The sequence below is a fragment of the Pyrus communis genome, chromosome 15 (genome assembly GCF_041283825.1).
Source record: "Pyrus communis isolate YQ-2024b chromosome 15, ASM4128382v1, whole genome shotgun sequence".
NCBI classification, from domain to species: domain Eukaryota; kingdom Viridiplantae; phylum Streptophyta; class Magnoliopsida; order Rosales; family Rosaceae; genus Pyrus; species Pyrus communis.
Window position 1 is genome coordinate 39,034,853 of NC_142579.1, and position 18,692 is coordinate 39,053,544.

Here is an 18,692-nt window from a genome sequence, read left to right on the forward strand (position 1 = left end):
CGAGCAACTTCCCAGTGGGTCACCCATCATGGGATTGCTCTAGCCCCCTTCTCGCTTAACTTCGGAGTTCCTACGGAACCCGAAGCCAGTGAGCTCCCAAAATGCCTCGTGCTAGGTAGGGATGGAAATATACATTTAAGGATCACTACCCTGGGCGATGTAGGATGTCACAGATTTCATATAAAAATTTGATTCAATTTTCCAAAATCTCATGAAGAGAGGTGAGATTTGTGGATACTTAAAATACACTACCAAATCTCTCTAATTCCCTCTAATTCCTCAACTTTCTCAAATTTTTTAAAATCAATTTCATATTGAATACATCTGGAATGTTATAAACTTTTTTAAAATCCTAATTAAATACATTTGGATTTCTAAAGATTTTAATAAACCATCCTAAAATTTTAATTGAATGTACATTGAATTTCTGAGAATCACTTAAAATCCTGATTGAATACCCTTAGATTCATTTAAAAAATTAAAATCTCTCAAAAATTCCAATTGAATCCAACCCCCCTTAATTTTTATTTTTTTTTAATTTTTTTATATAAAGAAAGATAAGCTCCAAAAAGGCAAACCAAACTGAGCTCAATTCAACACAGATATTTACAAGTTTTAGATTTTTCTTCCTTTTTTTTAACTCTTTCCCTGTTTGATTACATGGCCATTGCTATATCTGGGAGCATAGCTAGGTGGTGGGCTCACGGTGGTGACGTGGGTGGTGTTATAATGACACGTCTGACGCTCGTGCAGCGACTTTGCCGGACCTCGGTTGCCGTAGAAGCTCTGTCAGTGTCTCCGCCTGTCCCCATAAAGACACACAAAACGACGATCAAAATACAAAACCACTCCCCCATCACGCACCAAATTATTTAAAAATATATATAAAAAACGACAAAATAATGTAAGTGGCTGAGACTGGGAGACTAACCTACGACTTAAATGACGATCCTACCCATGGTCTAATTGTGTACAATACTACAATAGCAACATAATTGGGGGGAGAACTGGGATTTTGAATTAATTTTCCCCGAAGAAGTATAAATCGGAAAAAAAAATATGCCACCCGACTGACGTGGCCCACGCCACAAGACAAAAAACCCCATTAAATTGGGGAATATTTTCAAAAGCCCACCGCACGTCAACGATGGCTCGAGGGGTCGTCGACCAGTGGACCGATTGGACCCGAAAAAAAAACAGAGAAAGGAAATGTTGATTATTTTTACGTGCCGGAATATACTCACCTTTTGCTTGGCGCGATTGGTGCCGGACTGAGACAAAGCGACGAGGGGAGGAATCGCTCCTTCGCGGACCACCATGTTACGGTGGACCCCACTGTTCTGGCAAAGCAGCAGCAATATCGCCACCGATATCTCCTTCTGCCGCTGCGACCCCACCTCTACAATCTCCACCAGTACCGGAATCCCGCCTTCCTCCACCAACGCTGCGCGGGCCTCCGGCACCGACACGAGGACGCTCAGCACGTACGCTGACTTGTCCACCATGTTCGACCCGAAGTCCGCCATCAGTTCCACAAGCAGCTTCATGATTCCCGACTCGACGGCTTTAATCTTGTTCTCTTTGACGGAGCACAGCGAGTACAAAGCCGTCGACGCGTCCTTCTTCCCACGAAAGCCTCCACACTCCAGAAGGTTCACCAGAAGCGGAATCGCTCCCGACCGTCCGATTGCGGCTTTGTTCTCTTCGATTTGCGAGAGGCGGAACAGAGCGCAGGCGGCGTTCTCTTTCGCTGTGGCGGTCCCCGTCTTGAGCGACCGAACCAGCGGCTTGATCGCTCCCGATGAAGCGATGAGCTCCTTATTCTCGTCGCACAGCGAGAGGTTGAGAATCGCGGTGACGCCGTACTCCTGGAGCTGGAGATCAGACGACGATAGGAGCGAAAGCAACGGCTTAATCGCACCGTTTCGGGCGATTTTGAGCCGATTTTCGGACTTGTTCTTGGCGAGGAGCCTGATTTCCATCGCCGCCTGCTTCTGCTCCTCAGTCGAACCGGCCTCGAGCACGGCGACGAGCTGTTGAATCATATCGTCGGAGTTGTCGGAAGCGCAGGCAATCAGAAGCCGCCGGCTCTGGGACGATGTCGTCGGGAACTCACCGGATCTATCGCTGTTACACTCGCTGAAAGCAGAGGAGTTATCGCCGTTGCTCAGATCACTGAAGTTTCTCCCCATGTAACTGAAATTCGCTGGATTTTCCGTCTCCATATCTGAAATTCCGAAATTTCTCAGACTTCAACGAATAAAACCGTCACCGAAAACTAATCGAATCGGCGAAGTTTGGTCCGATTCGGGTTCTGATTCGGATTTGGTGGTTGGGGCCTCTGGTTTCAGAAAAGGAAGGAAGAGATGTAGGGAGATATAAAAGAAGGCTGGGAATGGTACCACGTGGACGAAGGCCTTGGGGTTTTCGCTGACACGTGCGGCTTTATTGAGAAATTTGAGTCGGGCTTGGAGGCGAGGAGAGCACGTACGAAGGGTCTCTTTTAACGCGTGCATGGAAGGTTCGCTACTCGATAAAAGTTTTCGAAGCTTGTTATTCGTGAGATATTATGTAATTCGCTCGATGAACAATTGTAAATATTTGTTGGGTGAGAAATGATAAAAAAGCTTTTTTAAAAGTTGAAATTTTATGAATATTTTGACACTTCACAATTTATGTTAATTATCGTACAAGTATTATATATTGTGTTAAAAATATAAAATAGTAGAAAGTTAAACTTTTAATAGAGTACCATTAACATTTTTATTACTAAGTTAATTGCTTTTAGATATAATGATACCAAAGTGCGTGATATAGTAAAATGTAATCAGCATGTTTATTGTATTCGATCAATTCTGTGATGCATAAACAGTTGTTGACCAAGCAATTACTCCATGATACATTGTACAATTGAATCTAATTTACCGTGTTTTTATTTGATTTCTCTTTGTGTTTTAGGTACAAACAAAGCAAATGATGAATTGTCTTTGTGACCGTGTTTTTATTTGATTTCTCTTTGTGTTTTAGGTACAAACAAAGCAAATGATGAATTGTCTTTGTGATTAACAAGCTCATCTTCAATCTATTACTCCACGGGTTTTAACTTTTCTTTTTTTACACGTGATAAAAAAACTTTGACTCAAACGCTATCTTTTTTCACATGGGGACTCCAAAGTCCAAACCTTAATGATATGGAATATTTCCCCCTGTATAGTAAGGTATGTTTTGCGTCTTCCTACGTTTGCATGCTGGTTGTGTGCCACGTAGGACATAAATACGACAATTTGATTTGTTTATTTGATGGGCTGCACATGGTTTGATCCAGTATTTGCATCTATACAGGTGAGGAGTCAGCACCGCCCATAGCCGGTGGGGGGGAAAAAAAATTAAAAATCGAAAGACCCTGATCACCGCCGACATCACCAAACATAGCAATGGTAAAATGTATTTCCCACTCCCTATGAAAAGTCATCGGTAGTTATTTTTCAACGAATTATATTCTGCGTACCAAACACATCCTAAGGAGAAGTGAGAAAATTCAAATTATGAGTACAATCGGACTTCAGATGAAACAATAATAATTCATAGTTTTAATTTCTATTAATGGCTTGACAAAAAACCTAATTAAGTAGATAATAATTCAAATTATCAAATTTCTGAATACTGGTCTTTCGTTTTATACAGTTGCGGATTGGATTGCTGGCTTCTACTATTCCACTCTGTGGACACTGTCTGAGCCTTGGCTATGATTTGGGTATGTTTCTTGGTTTCCTTCCACACTGGTGCATTTTACCATGAATCTTCATGCCTTCTCGTTTCTTACCGTTATCTCTCGTCTGCTTGGTCTCAGAAGCCAAAGTTGTAGCTATCTCTGTTGAGCGCAGACTTGCCCAAGAGAAGCCACTTCCCAGTGCTTATGAAGATGCATGGCTAGGCTGCCCTTCAATGGGTTGCTTCTTACACAAGCAACAAAGAATCAGATGGAAAACTATGGAGATCTTGATAGAACCTAGCTAGCAATGAAGGCAGGAGTTCGAGAGCTTGTTTCGTCGTGTGAAAGTTTCGGGGGGGGTATTTTTGTCTTACCATTATTTATGAGGTTCCAAACCAGTTAGGCCAGTCAGAACCTAAAGCTGAATACTTTGATAAGACTCTGTGGCATAAAGTTTGGGACTTTGTTTACCCATCAGCTCCCGGAGGGATTGACAATCCAATGGTTAAAGAAACTCTGTACACTAGTTTGGCTTGTTGTTCATGGCTTCTTACTCTACTTCGACTTGTTTGAGACATCTTGTCAAACATCTTGCTCTTGTGATAACCATGTTCAAAAACATAAAAATGAACTCTAAATATGAAAGATATAAGAAGTTGGAACATTTGATTACACTGGTTCATATGTGGATCCACTATCGGAATCAATTGGTAACTAGTGCTACACGTTCCATATAGTTGCTAAGCCATATCAAAGATTACTTGTTAGGTTTTAGTGTCTAGAAAGGATAAATTAGAAGCTCTTATGCAAAAAATTTACCTCATCTAATTGAAGACTTGGCAGTCAAGTTGAATTCCTCGTAATTTGATGTTTAAACTTCAATGGAAGCAGATCGTGTGGTTGGGTTTTGTATTGTAAGCGAGCATAACCTTATACATATTTTTTCCTCCTCAAGTGTTTTAAAGATATATACATTACGTATACAGGAGTTTGTCAACCGCTCTCGTAGCTCAGTTGGTTAGAGCACCCGTTTAGTAAGCGGGAGGTCTTGAGTTCGACTCTCAACGAGAGCAATTTATGCCAACTGCTTTTTCCCTGTTTTTTTGTTTCTTTCGTTTTCCTCACGCACACGAAACATGTTTGCCTGACCCCAAAACCGCAGCCAAGGGTTTTACATAAACCCCAGGCAGCCCTTTCTCTCTTCCCCGCTCGCTCTCTCTAGAAAAACCTCCCAAAAGTTTCTCTCTGCTCTCCATCCGCAGATATGTCGACCAGAGGCCCTGCCCTCTTCTCCGCCATTGGCAAGAAAGCCACAGGTCTCTCTCTCTCTGTCTAAATCTTTATTGGGCAATTCTTAAATTTTGAAATTTCGAATTTTCTGATATGGGTTTTTGATGTATTGATTGCTTGAATTTGCAGACTTGCTTAACAAGGACTACAACACTGACCAGAAGATAAACATTACCACCTACACTGAAACTGGACTTGTAAGCCCAAATAATATTTTTTCAACAATTTTTAATTTGTTGGAAGTTTTATGTTGTCAATTTTTGGTATGCTATGTATTGTGTTGGTTTGCGATTTGAATTATCAGTTGTTTGCTGGCGGGATTTTCTTTTCATTTATTTATGTTTTTTTTTTTGTAATGGGCAACAAGTGTTTCTTGAATTGCTGCATTGGATTGGAAGCAATTGAATCTTCACGGTGCGTATTTTGGTTTTCTTAGGTTATTTGAGGGAGAAAAATTGGGGCTCAATTGGATCCCTTTGCCTTTTTCCGAATCTATTTTCTTCAAAGAGAATAAAAATGACTTCTTGAAACGTTTCTTGTACAATATTGTAAGCTTCAATTCAAATCATGCAAGCTTGTTGATATGTTGGACTGGTTCGGTGAATAGGATTACACTGAAGTGATAACTCCCATTCTCTTTAGATTTGTGCTGAAGTGCCAATTTAAAAGTTTGCTATTTGTATATCTGCTTGGTGCTTGGTCTTGCTTATGAACTAAACAGGGATGTGTGTTGTTGTTCGTTGGAAACTCCCCTTGAATTTCCTTATTTTCTTCGTTGAGAATGAGAATATATTACTTTACTAGTTCCATGTTGTGATTGTAATGGTTTCTTCTTAAAGGCTTTCAGCAGTTAGATACTTAGATATGATGAATTTATCTCTGATTTCAGGCCCTCAACTCGGGTTTGGCTAATAAAGGAGGTCTGTCTTCTGGGGTTATAGCAGCACAATACAAATACAAGAATGTCGCGCTCGATTTCAAAGCTGATACACAATCAAATGTGGTTTACTAACCTTCGTTTTTCCTTCTCAAGTTTGAAGTCCGATAATTGTTTCTGACAGTGGTCTCTTTTTTGAGCAGGTCTCGACAGTGCTCGCTGTCACTGACATCTTGCCTTCTACCAAAACCATCGCTTCAATCAAACTCCCTGATTACAAATCTGGCAAGGTATCGGCTTTTGTTAGCATCAAATGGGACATGAATTTACAATTATTACAGAAACTGATAGTCATTTGTCCAATATATTGCAGTTGGAAGTCCAGTATCTTCATGAACATGCATCCTTCACAACCACTGTTGGTCTGAACGAGTCCCCTGCTGTGGACTTTTCGGCAACCATTGGTACCCCGGCCATTGCCTTTGGAGCAGAAGCTAGTTTCTTGACAGGTTCCAGAGTGTTTTCTAAGTACAATGCCGGTGTCAGCTTTACACAGCACGATTCAACAGCTTCTGTGATTCTGTAAGTTCATCATTTATAGGTCACTAAGCAAAAAATAAACATAGTTGTTAGAATGTTAGACTGATGAAATATTTTTGTACACATGAACTTTCGTTCTGCTTTGATTGTTTGAGGAGAGTAATTGTATTGGCAAAGAAAATGGCAAACATGTTTCTTTTCATTTTGTAGGGCTGACAAAGGAGATTCACTACGGGCGTCATACGTGCATCAACTGAGCAGGCTGAAGGGGGGAGCTGTAGTTGGAGAGGTGAACAGAAAGTTCTCCACGAACGAGAACATGCTAACAGTCGGAGGTTCATACGTGGTTGACTCTGAGACGGTTGTGAAGGCGAGGCTCAACAACCACGGCAATCTTGGGGCTCTTTTACAGCACCAGCTCACACCCAAATCTTCACTTACACTCTCTGCAGCCTTCGACACCAAGGCATTAGAGAGGAATCCGAACTTGGGGTTGGCGCTCTCCCTCAAGCCCTAAACAGTTCTAAGAATTTTGCCAATGAAATTTCACAATTGTTTCACGAGAAAAAACTTGTGTAAACAGTGATATGTCAACGTAATGAGTACTCATACGGGTATGATATCCACACATTCCATTTTACTTCACACACCTTTTTAATTTTTGGCCGTCAAATCGGATGAATTGAAGAAGATCAACAGACATAAATTATCAAGGGATATGTGAGAAGTAAAATCTACTATAAGGCGACAACAATTTATTCCTAGTTACATTACGAATTGTTCGTGTTTCTCTAATTAGTCTTTAAACTTTCTTCAAGGTTGTTTTTGAAAAGTCTGCTTTTAAAATTCATTTGCAATTTTCCTTCCTGACAATTAGTTTGGAAAGCAACAGAGAATCTATTAATGAACCCCATCCACCCTTTGCTTTCTCTCGCTACAATTTTCAACGGCGTATTTTGTAATTTTGAGCTGAAAAAGAATATAATTTTCTTCCTCTCGTATTCAATAAATATCTTCATATGCGTAACTGACACGCTAATATTATTTTAGAATGGTTTTTGGTATAATATAAAATTATTTAAACGACTAGTAGCAAACAAACAAGGATTAGCCAAGTCGTATTCATTGAAAATTCTTCCATGTGTGGAAATATTGAACGTTTCAAATGGGGGAAGAAATTCTTAAATTTGAATATAAAATTATTGAACGTTTGGGTTAATCTCAATTATAATTCACACTGAAGAAATTCTTAAATTTCAATTAAAATTGACAAATTTTATCAATATTTTTAACATAATGGAAAAATATTGATAAACTATCATATGACATTTTATAAGGCTTCATTTTAAATTTTCCTGTTTGTGAGCAAATTTTTAGTCACAAACTTTTTATTTCTAAAAACAACCAATGCCATTATATTCATTGAATATTAAATATTTTCGTAAATTTACATATAAATACTACCTATAATGATATGATATTTTTATAAATTCGCGTCACTTGGACTACTGAATAAAAGGAAGGGAGGTGTTGTCTGGATTTGGATCCTCACCGGATCCCCTCCCTGGGGATCCTAGAGATCAACGAACACGAACTGTTGATAAAAAATCATACAATTTCAATTAAATACTTTTTATATTCTTAAAAGTAAAACACCATCGTTTTGTGTAAAACACCATCGGTACGTGTTAGCTGATCCTAGGATCCCCATGGAGGGGATCCGGCGAGATCCAAATCCGTGTTGTCTATCATTACAAAGGATCAGTGAAAGCAAAACAATATTCTGAAATCCCACAAATATAAAATATAAAAAATCTACTCTCTAAACAGATTTCCCCTTATGAATACATACAGAAGCAGAATCGAATCAAGCAAAGAACCCAACTACTTACTACAAGCAGAAGGAGAAATTGAGAAAGAAAAAAAAAAACAACTAAACTTAATCATCTTTGTGCGTCGCCTCAGGGAAGTCTTTGTCCTCAGGCAGATGAATGGAAGTTCGGCACAAATGAAAACCACCGGAATCCGCAGCTGGATTTATCCGGCAGAGACGGGCATTTGGGGATCCAATGCCACGTCCTCCTCGAGATCTTGAAGTACAAAATCTCCGGCCAATTGTAGCAGCAGACGCAGATCAAACCCTGATGCCAAAAGCAGTACAGATGCTCGTAGTTATGGAAGCAAACCGACATCAGTTTCTTGCACATCCTGTCTGGCAAGCTTTCCACCTCCACCCACTTCATCCCGCCGCCAAATTCCAATTCCCACACTTGCAAGCTCCTGGCAATCCCATTCCTGCCGACCCCACCAATCAGATACAGCTTCTTCCCTCCTCCTCCGCTGACAAGCCGAGCAAACACGAGCTCTGTGGGAAGCTCCGGAATCGGTCTTTCCCACTTCCCGCTCTCGAATTCGAAGCAGACAATCGAAAACGGTTCTGGCGTCACGAAATACAAACACCCTTTGAAGTGAACTCCCTTCTGGTGACAATTGTCGCTTAAAATCGTCTCGGTATAGTCAAACTTTTGCCACGATCGCGCCTTTGAATGGTAGACTAAAGTGCTTTTCGACGACGACCGAGAAGAGAGCATGAACAGATTGTACCCAGCAGGGGTGGATATCAAAGAGAAAAGCTCGAATCCAAAAGGGCAATCTGGAAATTTGATCACTCTCGAGGACTTGGTCAGAATATTGAAGACGAGAAACGAATTGGGGAGAGAGAAACAGAGCAACCCATCGGAAGCACAGAGGAGGGAGGCTTGTGCTGCTGCGCCTGCAGCGCAGGGTAGCGGAGCGGAGAGAGAGAGAGGTAGCTTGCGCCAGGTGGCGGCGTCGGAGTCGTAGAGAGGGAAGTGGCGGAAGCACTGAGGGTGGGAGAGGAGGAGGAAGGCGGAGGAGTGCTTGAAGACGAAGGAGGAAGAGAATAACAGAGACTTGAAGCGCTTGCAGGTCGATCTGAGAATCAGGAAGTTTTTGAGAGGGAGGAAAGAGAGGACAAGATCGAGGAGCTCCTCCGGCAGCTTGCTCCATATCCTGGCGTCCATCTTCTGTGGGGTGGAAGGAGAGGTGGAGACGGCGGTAGTTTGGCCGCAGTGATTTGGCGGAGAGTGGTCTTTCATTTCAAACAGAGCATTTGTGAGGAAAGAGAGTTTGTAGCTTTTAAGGATAAATGCGAAGAGAGAGAGAGAGAGAGAGAGAGAGAGAGAGAGAGAGAGCATTGACTTACACTAATGCGTTTAATTATTCAAACATAATCAAGTGTTAGCTGATTAATCGTTTTTTAGAGCAACATTTGGGATGGAAAAACAAGTGCGCATCAAGAATTTGATCTAGACATGGCCGCATGTTTATCTACCTAAATCAGGAACCTGGCCAATTAAAATGATACGTAATCACTCCTTAAGTACCACTTAATTACTCCTCAAGTAGCATTTAATTTCTAATAATTTTGTATTAGATAACGGATTTTAATATAAAAAACACTTTTTTTTTTGTATGTAAAAATATGATATGTTATCAAGAAGGTGACGAATGTCATTATCTTACATAACAATTTAGAAGAAGTAAATAGAAGGGCCTACTAGCTTGTTTACTAATCTGTAATTAGAATGAGAATAATTGAATTGAAAATGAATTGAATTGAGGAGAAGTTGGAATGGAAAGAAGTTGGAATTTGATTACTGTTAAAACTGTTTACTTAAATTTTCTTAAATCGAAGTCAAAAGTACTGATTCCATATAAGTGTTTACTAATTCACTAGATTCGGAATATAATTCAAGATTATTACAAAAATACCCTTATTCCAAATCTATAAAATAAAATTTTATATACTAATTCATTAACAAAAGGAGTTTTAACGAAAAGCCTACGGTACTGTTCACTTTAATGAAAAACCACATTTTTACACTAAAAAGTCAAACTTGGTACTATTCACTTTACCCTTTATTTTGTCCTTATCGTTAAAACTCAAAGTTTTCAAACATTTTTCATTAGTTTTTCTTTTAAAAAAAGTGAATATATATTTATTTAAATAAAAAATAACTCAACCCCACACTCATCTTATCTTTTTCTTCCCAAAGAACCCACTCCTCATTGTCACCTCTCACTATCTCAATCCATTCCATTATGATTTCAAGTTTATCTATTTCAAGTCTTGGGTATCTGATGGCAAATAAACTCCACTGTAATCGTGTTCTCTTATTCTTCTTTTCCCTCTCCCTCTAACCCAGTGCATTTGATTTCCAAATTTTCCTAGGGAAACATAGAGATATGGCGGAATTGAAATACCTCATATATCTTAGGGGTCCGATTCCTCCAAAAGAAGGAATTGAATTCCAAAATTTTTATGGGTCCCACCACTTTTTCAATTCCTCGGGATTTAGTAAACGCTCGAGTACTCCGTAATCGAAATTCAATTCCACATTTTGATTCCGATTACAGGTACGTAAATACGCCATAGACTTCATATATAAAAATAGAACTTGCTATATTACGGGTACGTAAACATACCTCATTTATAATACTATTGTATATGTAATAAAATAGAGCTTGCCATAGACTTCTAATTAAATATAAAAATGAGACAAGACACTAAAACATACTACGATTTATTATTATTATTTAATTTTTTATTATTAAGGGAGAGAGAATTTCGAACTCAAAACACATGAGTATAAACGTAATATTGTATCTACTAAGATATTCGATCATATGTAAAAAAAATAAAAAGACTGGAAAATCACCTTTTTGCATATTTCCCACTGATTTTTTGTGGCAAAATATGAAGATGACCCAGATTTGTTATTTGTTAAATATAATTATAAACTAGAATTTGAGCTAATGGAGCTTTAGTTGTTTTGGATGTTTCCAATTTTATATACAACAAATGTTGGAAGGGATAATTGTCTATGAAATTCGGTGCGCGGCGTTTGGAACCTCGCGTTTCGTGCAATCAAGGACGCTTTTTGACCATTGATTTGAGCCCTCTTCACTTTTTGGAATGATTCATCAACGGCTCATAGTGATTCGCCCACGAGTTGGTGCCAAACATTTTGAATTGAAATCCCTAATCCTACTTGGATTAGGAATAATAATAAATTGGAAACTTTCCAATAAATAAATTTCAAAAACCAGATACCCTCAGCCCGGTAGGAAACCCGACCCGGCCCATACATATAAAACAATCCTCAACCGTCTCAAATACTTCACCATTAATCTCTCAGTTGTTCTCCAACTACTGTTTTTTTCTTTTACATCATCAAATATTTACAGAGATAAGATTTTCGCTCAATGCCAACAAATTTTGAAGGAAAAAAAGTGGAGATGAATTCTAACCGTTGATCTGGCCAGAGATCAATAGTTTCCTGATCCTACTAGGATTCCGTAGCACCCAAGTTAAATATCCCATACCTCTCCTCCATCATTTTGAACCCTAATACAACTCTCCCTCTCCCTCCCCCTCTCCCTCTTCCTCTTACTTACTTCTCTGTCTTTCGCAAGTTCTTGAGTTCTTGGATTGTACTTTTCTGCATTAGGGTTTTTAGGGTCTGAAGATTTGATGAAGGCTGTGAAGCGAAAGCCGGTACTTACCGTGGAACCAGAGTTATGCCCCTCGGCAGTTCAGTACTGGGCGAATGACAACACAAAGAACGGCCGTGGGAACTCTGAGGTTACCGAGAAGGCGAGAAGGCACCTCTCCGCCTTGGGATGGAAGTTCTGGTATGCAACCAAGAAGCAGAAGATCGAGTTGCGGTACGAGTCTCCCACTGGAAAAGTTTATTACTCGCTTCGCATGGCTTGCCAAGCCTGTGTAAATTATCCAGGACGAGGAGGAGTATTTTCCGAAAGCATTGGTTCGAATTCCGTGGAGTGCTCTGCTACTCTTGATATTGTAGTAGATATTACGCCACGGTCGACATCAAGGAAAACGTTTAAGAAGAGAGAGATTGGTGAAATCTCGCAGGTAGATGATGATTGGAGTCCGAAACAGGAGCGAGGGAAAACAGTTAAGAAGAGAAAGATTGGTAAAATATCGATGGTCGATGATGACTGGAGTCCGGAACAGAAGCGAGGTAAGGTTCATGTGGATATGAAGAGGCTAAAGAAACAGAACAAAGCTAGTAAACAGCAGGCCACACGCATTTTACGGTCTACCAAAAGAGCGAGAGAGATCGAGATCACGGATCCTGGCACTCGAAACCCTAGGACAGTTCTGTCTTGGTTGATCGACAGTAATGCTGTGTCCCCGAACGCTAAGGTACACTACCGCCCTAGAAAAGGCACTGACAGTCCATTGGCGACGGGTCGGATTACTCGCGAGGGAATCAAGTGTGACTGTTGTTCCAAGGTGTTTACCCTCACTGCGTTTGAAACACACGCTGGTAGCACAAACCATCGACCAAGCGCCCACATTATATTGGAAGATGGCAGGACTCTCAACGATTGTCAGAGGCAAACGATGAAGAGTCGGAAAGGAAGCACCAACACCGTCACGAGGTCAAATGAAGAAGCAACGACTGGCAATGTGCATCAAGATCATCATCCTCCTCGTGATCAGAACGATGATATATGCACTGTGTGTCACTTTGGAGGCGATCTGATTCTCTGTGATCGGTGTCCCGCTGCATTCCACACTAGTTGTCTTGGTATGAAGGATGTGTCGGAAGGTGATTGGTTCTGCCCATCGTGTTGCTGTGTGAAGTGTGGTAAAGGAAACCCTAAGGAGGATAGAAATAATGGTCTTGTGATATGTGGCCAATGTGATAAAAAATACCACTATGGGTGCCTGAGGAATGAAGGGGTTGAGGAATTGGAAAGGGATTCCAAAGGAAACTGGTTTTGCAGCAGAAAATGTGAGGGCATATATCTGGGGATCAACAAGATCGTGGGGAAAAGAATTCTAGTGGGTCCTGACAATCTGACCTGGACACTGTTGATGCCTTCTCCTCCATCTGATTCTGATATGGAGGACTTGACAGAAAACTACAGCAAGCTCAATTTGGCTCTGAGTGTGATGCACGAGTGTTTCGAGCCTTCTCAGGATCCTTACACAAAAAGAGACATTGTCGAGGACATTATTTTCAACAGAGAGTCGGACCTGAGCCGCTTGAACTTCAGAAGGTTTTACACACTGCTTTTGGAGAGAGATGAGGAAGTGATTACCGTCGCTTGTGTGAGGATCTACAGTGAGGTGGTGGAAGTGCCTCTGGTGGCAACTAGGTTCCATTATCGTAGACAAGGAATGTGTCGTGTTCTGATGGATGAGCTTGAAAACCAGCTCGCCAACTTGGGAGTTGAGAGACTGATTTTGCCTTCTGCATCTAGTACCCTGGATACATGGACTAGCACTTCATTTGGGTTTTCAAAGATGACAGCTGATGAGAGAACGCAGTTTCTGAATTATACTTTCATGGATTTCCAGGGCACCATCATGTGCCATAAAGTATTGAAACAGACCAACTCTGCGACGCAAGCAATCATACCATTTGAAGGAAGTACCAAATTTGATGAATTGCCTGGTGCCATCTCTACAGTAACTCAGGAGGAAGACAATCAGCCGGAGAATGGAGCTTTAGACCAAGAATTGGGGAATATTGCCTCCGGTCACAAGTTTTTTATTGACGATGTTGACTGCATGCTATTGGACAACAACGAACCTAGTTTCTTGGCATGGTACAACGAACAGAACTTTAGGTTGATTCCAGAATCTTGTAAGGGTGTAACTGTACAGAATCACCGAACAGATTATTGAGAGATATATTTGACAGACACATCTGGTAATTATGTACAATTTTTTAATGTGTTCTTCAACTAAATATCAATTATCAACTTTCGTTTTTCATTTGGAACTGACTCAGTTTTCTCTTTTAATTCTTCAGCGCACAATTTTTTCCATGAATTTGTTCCTTGATTCTACTTAAGAATGAATTTAAATTTACATATATACACGCCAAAAAAAAAAATACAAATTGCGCACTAATGACTGCCTATCAAATACAGCCTCTTAGATCTAAAAGCAAAACAGAAAACGCCAGAGAAAGACCAAGGCACTCTACCTAGTAGAAATGAGGATCATAAGCACAGCAGATGCTAGGCGCTCCAATTATCCTCGTCCTTAGAGGGCCCTTCATCCTGCATTTCCAAAAAATGTGTAAGCTACAAGGCTGCTAAGCAACTAATACGGTTAGTTACAAAAAACCATCAGGTGTACCACCTCATTGGAAACCAATCTGGGTGGCGACCAAACTAGAATTTGTCTATCATTGCCACCAGTGTACAATTCCTGCAATGTGAGATATGAATTACAATTCATGAGGACAAACTTCATTAGGACAGTTAGAAAAAGGTTTAGAAAAAGGTTTACAGCTCCCATTAATTGACATTGAAGTTGGAACAACTGACTGGAATATTAACTTGCCATTTTAGTTTATAAAGTGTTGATTGGAGAAGGCCTAAAGATAAATCCTAAATTTTTTTAAGAGTACCTGATCCCGTGAACTAAACCAGCAACAGTTTACATGCTCATAGTGACCACGAAATTTCAGGGATGTTTTACCCGACCACATATCGAATGCCTGAAAAAACAAATCTGTATGTCAAACTTTGAAGTTTTATAAAAATGGTTGAATTTTAATCCACATGTAAAATTCAGAAAGACTAAAACCTACACACAAAAAAGGCATTACCTTCACAGCTGCCATGCAGGGGACAAAAACAAGCTCCGAATTCTGACTTGTAGCTAACTGTATGGGCCTGCTGGTTTGCATACGCACGGTTTCAAAGTTCACCAAAGTATTGCAGCCAGATTCTACATCCCACAACCTCAATCTTGAATCGGAACCTGAAATGCAAAAGCTTGATCAATGACATAGGCAGTGAGGAACGGTGAGGAACGAGTGAAAAAACCAATCAGCTGACTTTTGCATGAAGGGAATAATTTATATATTTAAAAGGAAACTAAGGTGAGGGCCCCCATGCATGCTTTTCTCTTTTTATTTTTATTTTCTGTTGGAGGTCATATTTCTGAAGTGTGATCCATACTGTACAACACCAGCAAATCAGGTTAAACTGCACTGATTCTGTGAATATTTGATCACCTCACCAGATTTAAAGTGTATTCTTCATTTCTTTGTCAGATTAAAGTGTATTTGTTATTCTGTAATATAGATCAAGGTTTTAAGTTGTACCTGTCACTTGTCAGTGACCTGCAGTAGTATGAAGTATAAACTAATGGGTATAACTAAAAAACGTAAAGAGTGAACCTAAACCACTATGATTATTATAAATATCATCTCCGTTAAAGGGATTCAAAATAGGTATAGACGATTCCAAATGGATCTCCTTCTTAAATATAACAAACGTTCAAAATGAAATAACCCAACCTGCACTTAAGAGGTACATGCCATCCTCAGTGACTTTTAATCCAGTAACAGCACCGTAATGGGCAGTGGCGCGATCCTGACTAGACAGCATCCCTGGATGTAATCTTTGCTTCATAGATCCCTTTACTGGATTTTTACCAATGAGTGAGTGCTTTGCACCACTCCCATTAGAAAGTTTCCTTTGTGGTGCCCGAGCTTTTGCAGATGTGCTTTGACTTGGTGACGAGGGCTTAACTGTTGAACCCTGACCGGACATAAAATCAAATATCATCAGTAGAAGGGAAAGTTCAACATAATAATTTTCTCCAGTTAAATCTAGATTCTCCTACTAACTACAAGCTTCAATGAAAAATATTACTAATAATGCAAACAAATAGACAGTGCATATAACGGTTGTGCATTGAGAAAGAGGAAATAACATTTCCCAAAAACATATAGAGAACCATTTCAGATTTGCTGGTGAAATAGGCAAACGAATTGTGAAGCAAATAATATAATCATAAACACTGAACACGATCAGTAATTTGAAAACAAACGCTTTTGGCTCAGCAAAGCAAAGAAGAAAACCTTAATTGTGGTAGAGCGTTCCAGGATGGGTGGACGCCTCCCAAGCTGAGACTGAGATTGATCCAAAACACGAAAACATCCGGCACGTCTAATGTCCCAAAAACGTATTGCACCATCACATCCACCTGTAAGCAATACCCACTCGCTAGAAGTAGACCATTCCACAGTCATCACACCATCTGCCATCATGAAAAACGCAACACGGTGTATCGTAAGTTTCTTGCTGTCCACAAATGCCAGGACAGCCTTGCGCCTACTATACAATTACAGGGTTCAACCAGAAATGATACAAATTTACAGAATGCTGAGAAAACTGAGTAGGCCAGGTTATTTAAAGAAGCAAGTTTCGCAATATTCGTGATCATCCACCCCAAATTTCAAACAAAATCCTTATTTATATCCTCAATATTTTCATCCCCAATGTTTCATGTGTTCACTCATGATATCAAGTTTTGATTTTTCTAACTCTGTATGTATCAAATGTGCATCAAACGTTTAATTCTGCAAATTTCAGGACATACCGCGGTGGCCAGACAAGGTGTGAGCAAAAGCCCCAGAAGCAATATCACAGAGGCGAACTTGAACATCTTCAGTACCGGCAGCAATTAGCATGTGAGAAGTTGCCAGAGGGGACATTGCAGTCCGGTACACCTTCCCCGGCATCTTGAAGTCCATCACTACCTGCGTCGTATTCGTATCCCAAACATTGATGTGATGATCGTACGAACCCGTCACAAACAGTCCGGTGTCGACCGGATACCACACGGCGGAGGACACCGCATACTTATGCCCGTGCTCGTGCTGCTTATCCACCGCAAACAAGCACTTGTGCCTCGTGATAGCTCCGCCGCGTCCGTAATCGGTCCCGCGCTGGACATCGAAGACGGCGGCGGAAGCATCGGAGGCGCCGGATAACAGGTACCGGCCCTCCGTCAAATCGAGCTGGAGAGTGTTGACGGAGCCGCGATGAGGGGAGATGATGTCTTTGTGATTGGAGAGTTGGAGCGTTTGGATCCGTGTGGACTTGATTCGATTTAAGAACGAATTTGGGCGGAGCTTTCCCGCTTCTCTGTCCCCGATTTGCCGCCACATTTTCGGAGCATCTTCTTCTTCTTCTGCCAAATGCAAAGCAAAGCAGAGGCTCACAACGCAACGGTGTCGTATTGCAGTGTTGTCTCTCTCTCACTCCGAATTCTCAAACCGGAACAGGTTTTGTTCTCTCACCCCTTCGTTTTCTCTTCTTCTTCCTCTCTGCTTCGCGTTGATTTTCCTCCTGGTCGACTGGGATTGATTATTCAGCGGGTTCGGGGTATCCAGTTTGACAAGGTGACACCTCCGCATTTCGACAGTGTATGTCAGAGTCTATCCAAAATTAACAACTTTAGGCGAATAGGATCATCTCACACGAATTCAGGTAATCAATCAATCGTGATCGTCCATTATATATCGTACGGTTAGAAATTATTTTAAATTTTATTATTTAAAATTAAATATAAATAGTACGTAAAAAAAACTGATCGCAAAACGTACCCTGAACGGAGACGATTGGATTGATTGATCCTCCTATCCTCACAAGGAGGATCCTTGTCCAACTTTAGGGTTGTTAATTCGAGTGTGCTTTTAAAATTCAAGTGAATTATGAGAAAACAATTGAAGTACTTTCAGCTATTTTAAAAGTATTTTTAATCTGTCACATAGTACTACAGTTCAATAATTTTTTTTTATTTGTAAGTGAGAGATCTTAGGTTCTATTCTCGACAAAAATGAATTTAAACCATATTATTACTAACCTATTATTAGAGTTACCTCACCCCACCTTTAGTATAGATTACGTTTGTTCAGAAAAAGAAAAAAAAACACACTCCTAAACTAGCTCTATGATTAACTCATTTTGAATTATTTATAAAACGTTATATATTACTTTAAAGTTTCTTAATTATTGAATGATGTTATAAGATAACATTCTTAACACTTCTGAGGGCGCTTTGTTGTGCCTCTTAGCTCTATACATTTTAGGAATACAATTATAGGAGATGAATTAAACAAACAACACAATATCGAAAGAAAAATGTTATTGGCATTCCAAAAATCTCATTCTACACTCCACAAGTGTATTTTTCTTTCTTAATATGGAAAGTTTGTAATGTAAAATGAGATTTTTGAAATGATAATAACAATTTCCTATCAAAAAGGTCCTAAATTTTAAAGTTCCGTTTTAGACTAATAAATGATGGAATTCAACAAAAAAAAACGCCCCTACGTCGAGGTGAACTCCGCGTCTTGTTCACTTCATTGTTCTCGTTGAAACGGCGAATCATGGGTCCAA

General features: G+C 40.1%; 5 protein-coding genes and 1 non-coding gene across 7 annotated transcripts; 3 read left to right on the top strand and 3 right to left on the bottom strand.

Moving 5' to 3' along the window:
* Positions 1–570: 570 nt before the first annotated feature.
* On the bottom strand, positions 571–2,360 carry LOC137715641 (uncharacterized). The gene is made up of 2 exons (XM_068454985.2): positions 1,245–2,360; positions 571–802 (listed from the first exon to the last, which is right to left on the bottom strand). The coding sequence occupies exons 1-2, from the start codon at positions 2,223–2,225 to the stop codon at positions 725–727; spliced, it is 1,059 nt and encodes a 352-aa protein (XP_068311086.1). The 5' UTR covers positions 2,226–2,360; the 3' UTR covers positions 571–724.
* A 2,351-nt stretch (positions 2,361–4,711) lies between these two features.
* On the top strand, positions 4,712–4,785 carry TRNAT-AGU (transfer RNA threonine (anticodon AGU)). The gene has a single exon. It is a non-coding gene; the product is annotated as a tRNA-Thr (tRNA).
* Positions 4,786–4,842: 57 nt separating this feature from the next.
* On the top strand, positions 4,843–7,064 carry LOC137718125 (mitochondrial outer membrane protein porin 2). The gene is made up of 6 exons (XM_068457632.2): positions 4,843–5,028; positions 5,132–5,199; positions 5,892–6,002; positions 6,083–6,169; positions 6,253–6,461; positions 6,630–7,064. The coding sequence occupies exons 1-6, from the start codon at positions 4,977–4,979 to the stop codon at positions 6,934–6,936; spliced, it is 834 nt and encodes a 277-aa protein (XP_068313733.1). The 5' UTR covers positions 4,843–4,976; the 3' UTR covers positions 6,937–7,064.
* Positions 7,065–8,200: 1,136 nt separating this feature from the next.
* LOC137713925 (F-box/kelch-repeat protein At5g43190) lies at positions 8,201–9,666 on the bottom strand. The gene has a single exon (XM_068453287.2). The coding sequence runs from the start codon at positions 9,635–9,637 to the stop codon at positions 8,399–8,401; it is 1,239 nt and encodes a 412-aa protein (XP_068309388.2). The 5' UTR covers positions 9,638–9,666; the 3' UTR covers positions 8,201–8,398.
* A 1,934-nt stretch (positions 9,667–11,600) lies between these two features.
* Positions 11,601–14,259, top strand: LOC137713623 (increased DNA methylation 1-like). Its single transcript, XM_068452949.2, has one exon. It carries the CDS (start codon positions 11,977–11,979, stop codon positions 14,167–14,169), a length of 2,193 nt encoding a protein of 730 aa, XP_068309050.1. The 5' UTR covers positions 11,601–11,976; the 3' UTR covers positions 14,170–14,259.
* Positions 13,797–17,733, bottom strand: LOC137715873 (WD repeat-containing protein ATCSA-1). Of its 2 annotated transcripts, XM_068455230.2 has the most exons (8): positions 16,888–17,733; positions 16,367–16,545; positions 15,800–16,043; positions 15,104–15,258; positions 14,903–14,992; positions 14,632–14,700; positions 14,474–14,549; positions 13,797–14,140 (listed from the first exon to the last, which is right to left on the bottom strand). In XM_068455230.2, exons 1-7 carry the CDS (start codon positions 17,456–17,458, stop codon positions 14,508–14,510), a joined length of 1,350 nt encoding a protein of 449 aa, XP_068311331.1. In that variant the 5' UTR covers positions 17,459–17,733; the 3' UTR covers positions 13,797–14,140; positions 14,474–14,507. The 2 variants fall into 2 exon arrangements, with proteins under 2 accessions (XP_068311331.1, XP_088542184.1); XM_088686058.1 differs by lacking the exon at positions 13,797–14,140 and having other exon boundaries at positions 14,202–14,549; positions 16,888–17,713.
* Positions 17,734–18,692: the final 959 nt, after the last annotated feature.

Excerpts from the sequence above, each read along its gene's own strand:
- LOC137718125 (XM_068457632.2), top strand. The coding sequence starts at position 4,977 with ATGTCGACCAGAGGCCCTGCCCTCTTCTCCGCCATTGGCAAGAAAGCC. Across the intron at positions 5,029-5,131 it reads CATTGGCAAGAAAGCCACAG|ACTTGCTTAACAAGGACTAC; the intron begins GTCTCTCTCTCT and ends TTGAATTTGCAG. Across the intron at positions 6,170-6,252 it reads CTGATTACAAATCTGGCAAG|TTGGAAGTCCAGTATCTTCA; the intron begins GTATCGGCTTTT and ends AATATATTGCAG.
- LOC137713623 (XM_068452949.2), top strand. The coding sequence starts at position 11,977 with ATGAAGGCTGTGAAGCGAAAGCCGGTACTTACCGTGGAACCAGAGTTA.
- LOC137715873 (XM_068455230.2), bottom strand. The coding sequence starts at position 17,458 with ATGTGGCGGCAAATCGGGGACAGAGAAGCGGGAAAGCTCCGCCCAAAT. Across the intron at positions 16,546-16,887 it reads CACCTTGTCTGGCCACCGCG|ATGGTGTGATGACTGTGGAA; the intron begins GTATGTCCTGAA and ends TCATGATGGCAG. Across the intron at positions 14,701-14,902 it reads GGTTTAGTTCACGGGATCAG|GAATTGTACACTGGTGGCAA; the intron begins GTACTCTTAAAA and ends CTCACATTGCAG.
- LOC137715641 (XM_068454985.2), bottom strand. The coding sequence starts at position 2,225 with ATGGAGACGGAAAATCCAGCGAATTTCAGTTACATGGGGAGAAACTTC. Across the intron at positions 803-1,244 it reads CCAATCGCGCCAAGCAAAAG|GCGGAGACACTGACAGAGCT; the intron begins GTGAGTATATTC and ends TTATGGGGACAG.
- LOC137713925 (XM_068453287.2), bottom strand. The coding sequence starts at position 9,637 with ATGCTCTCTCTCTCTCTCTCTCTCTCTCTCTCTCTCTCTCTCTTCGCA.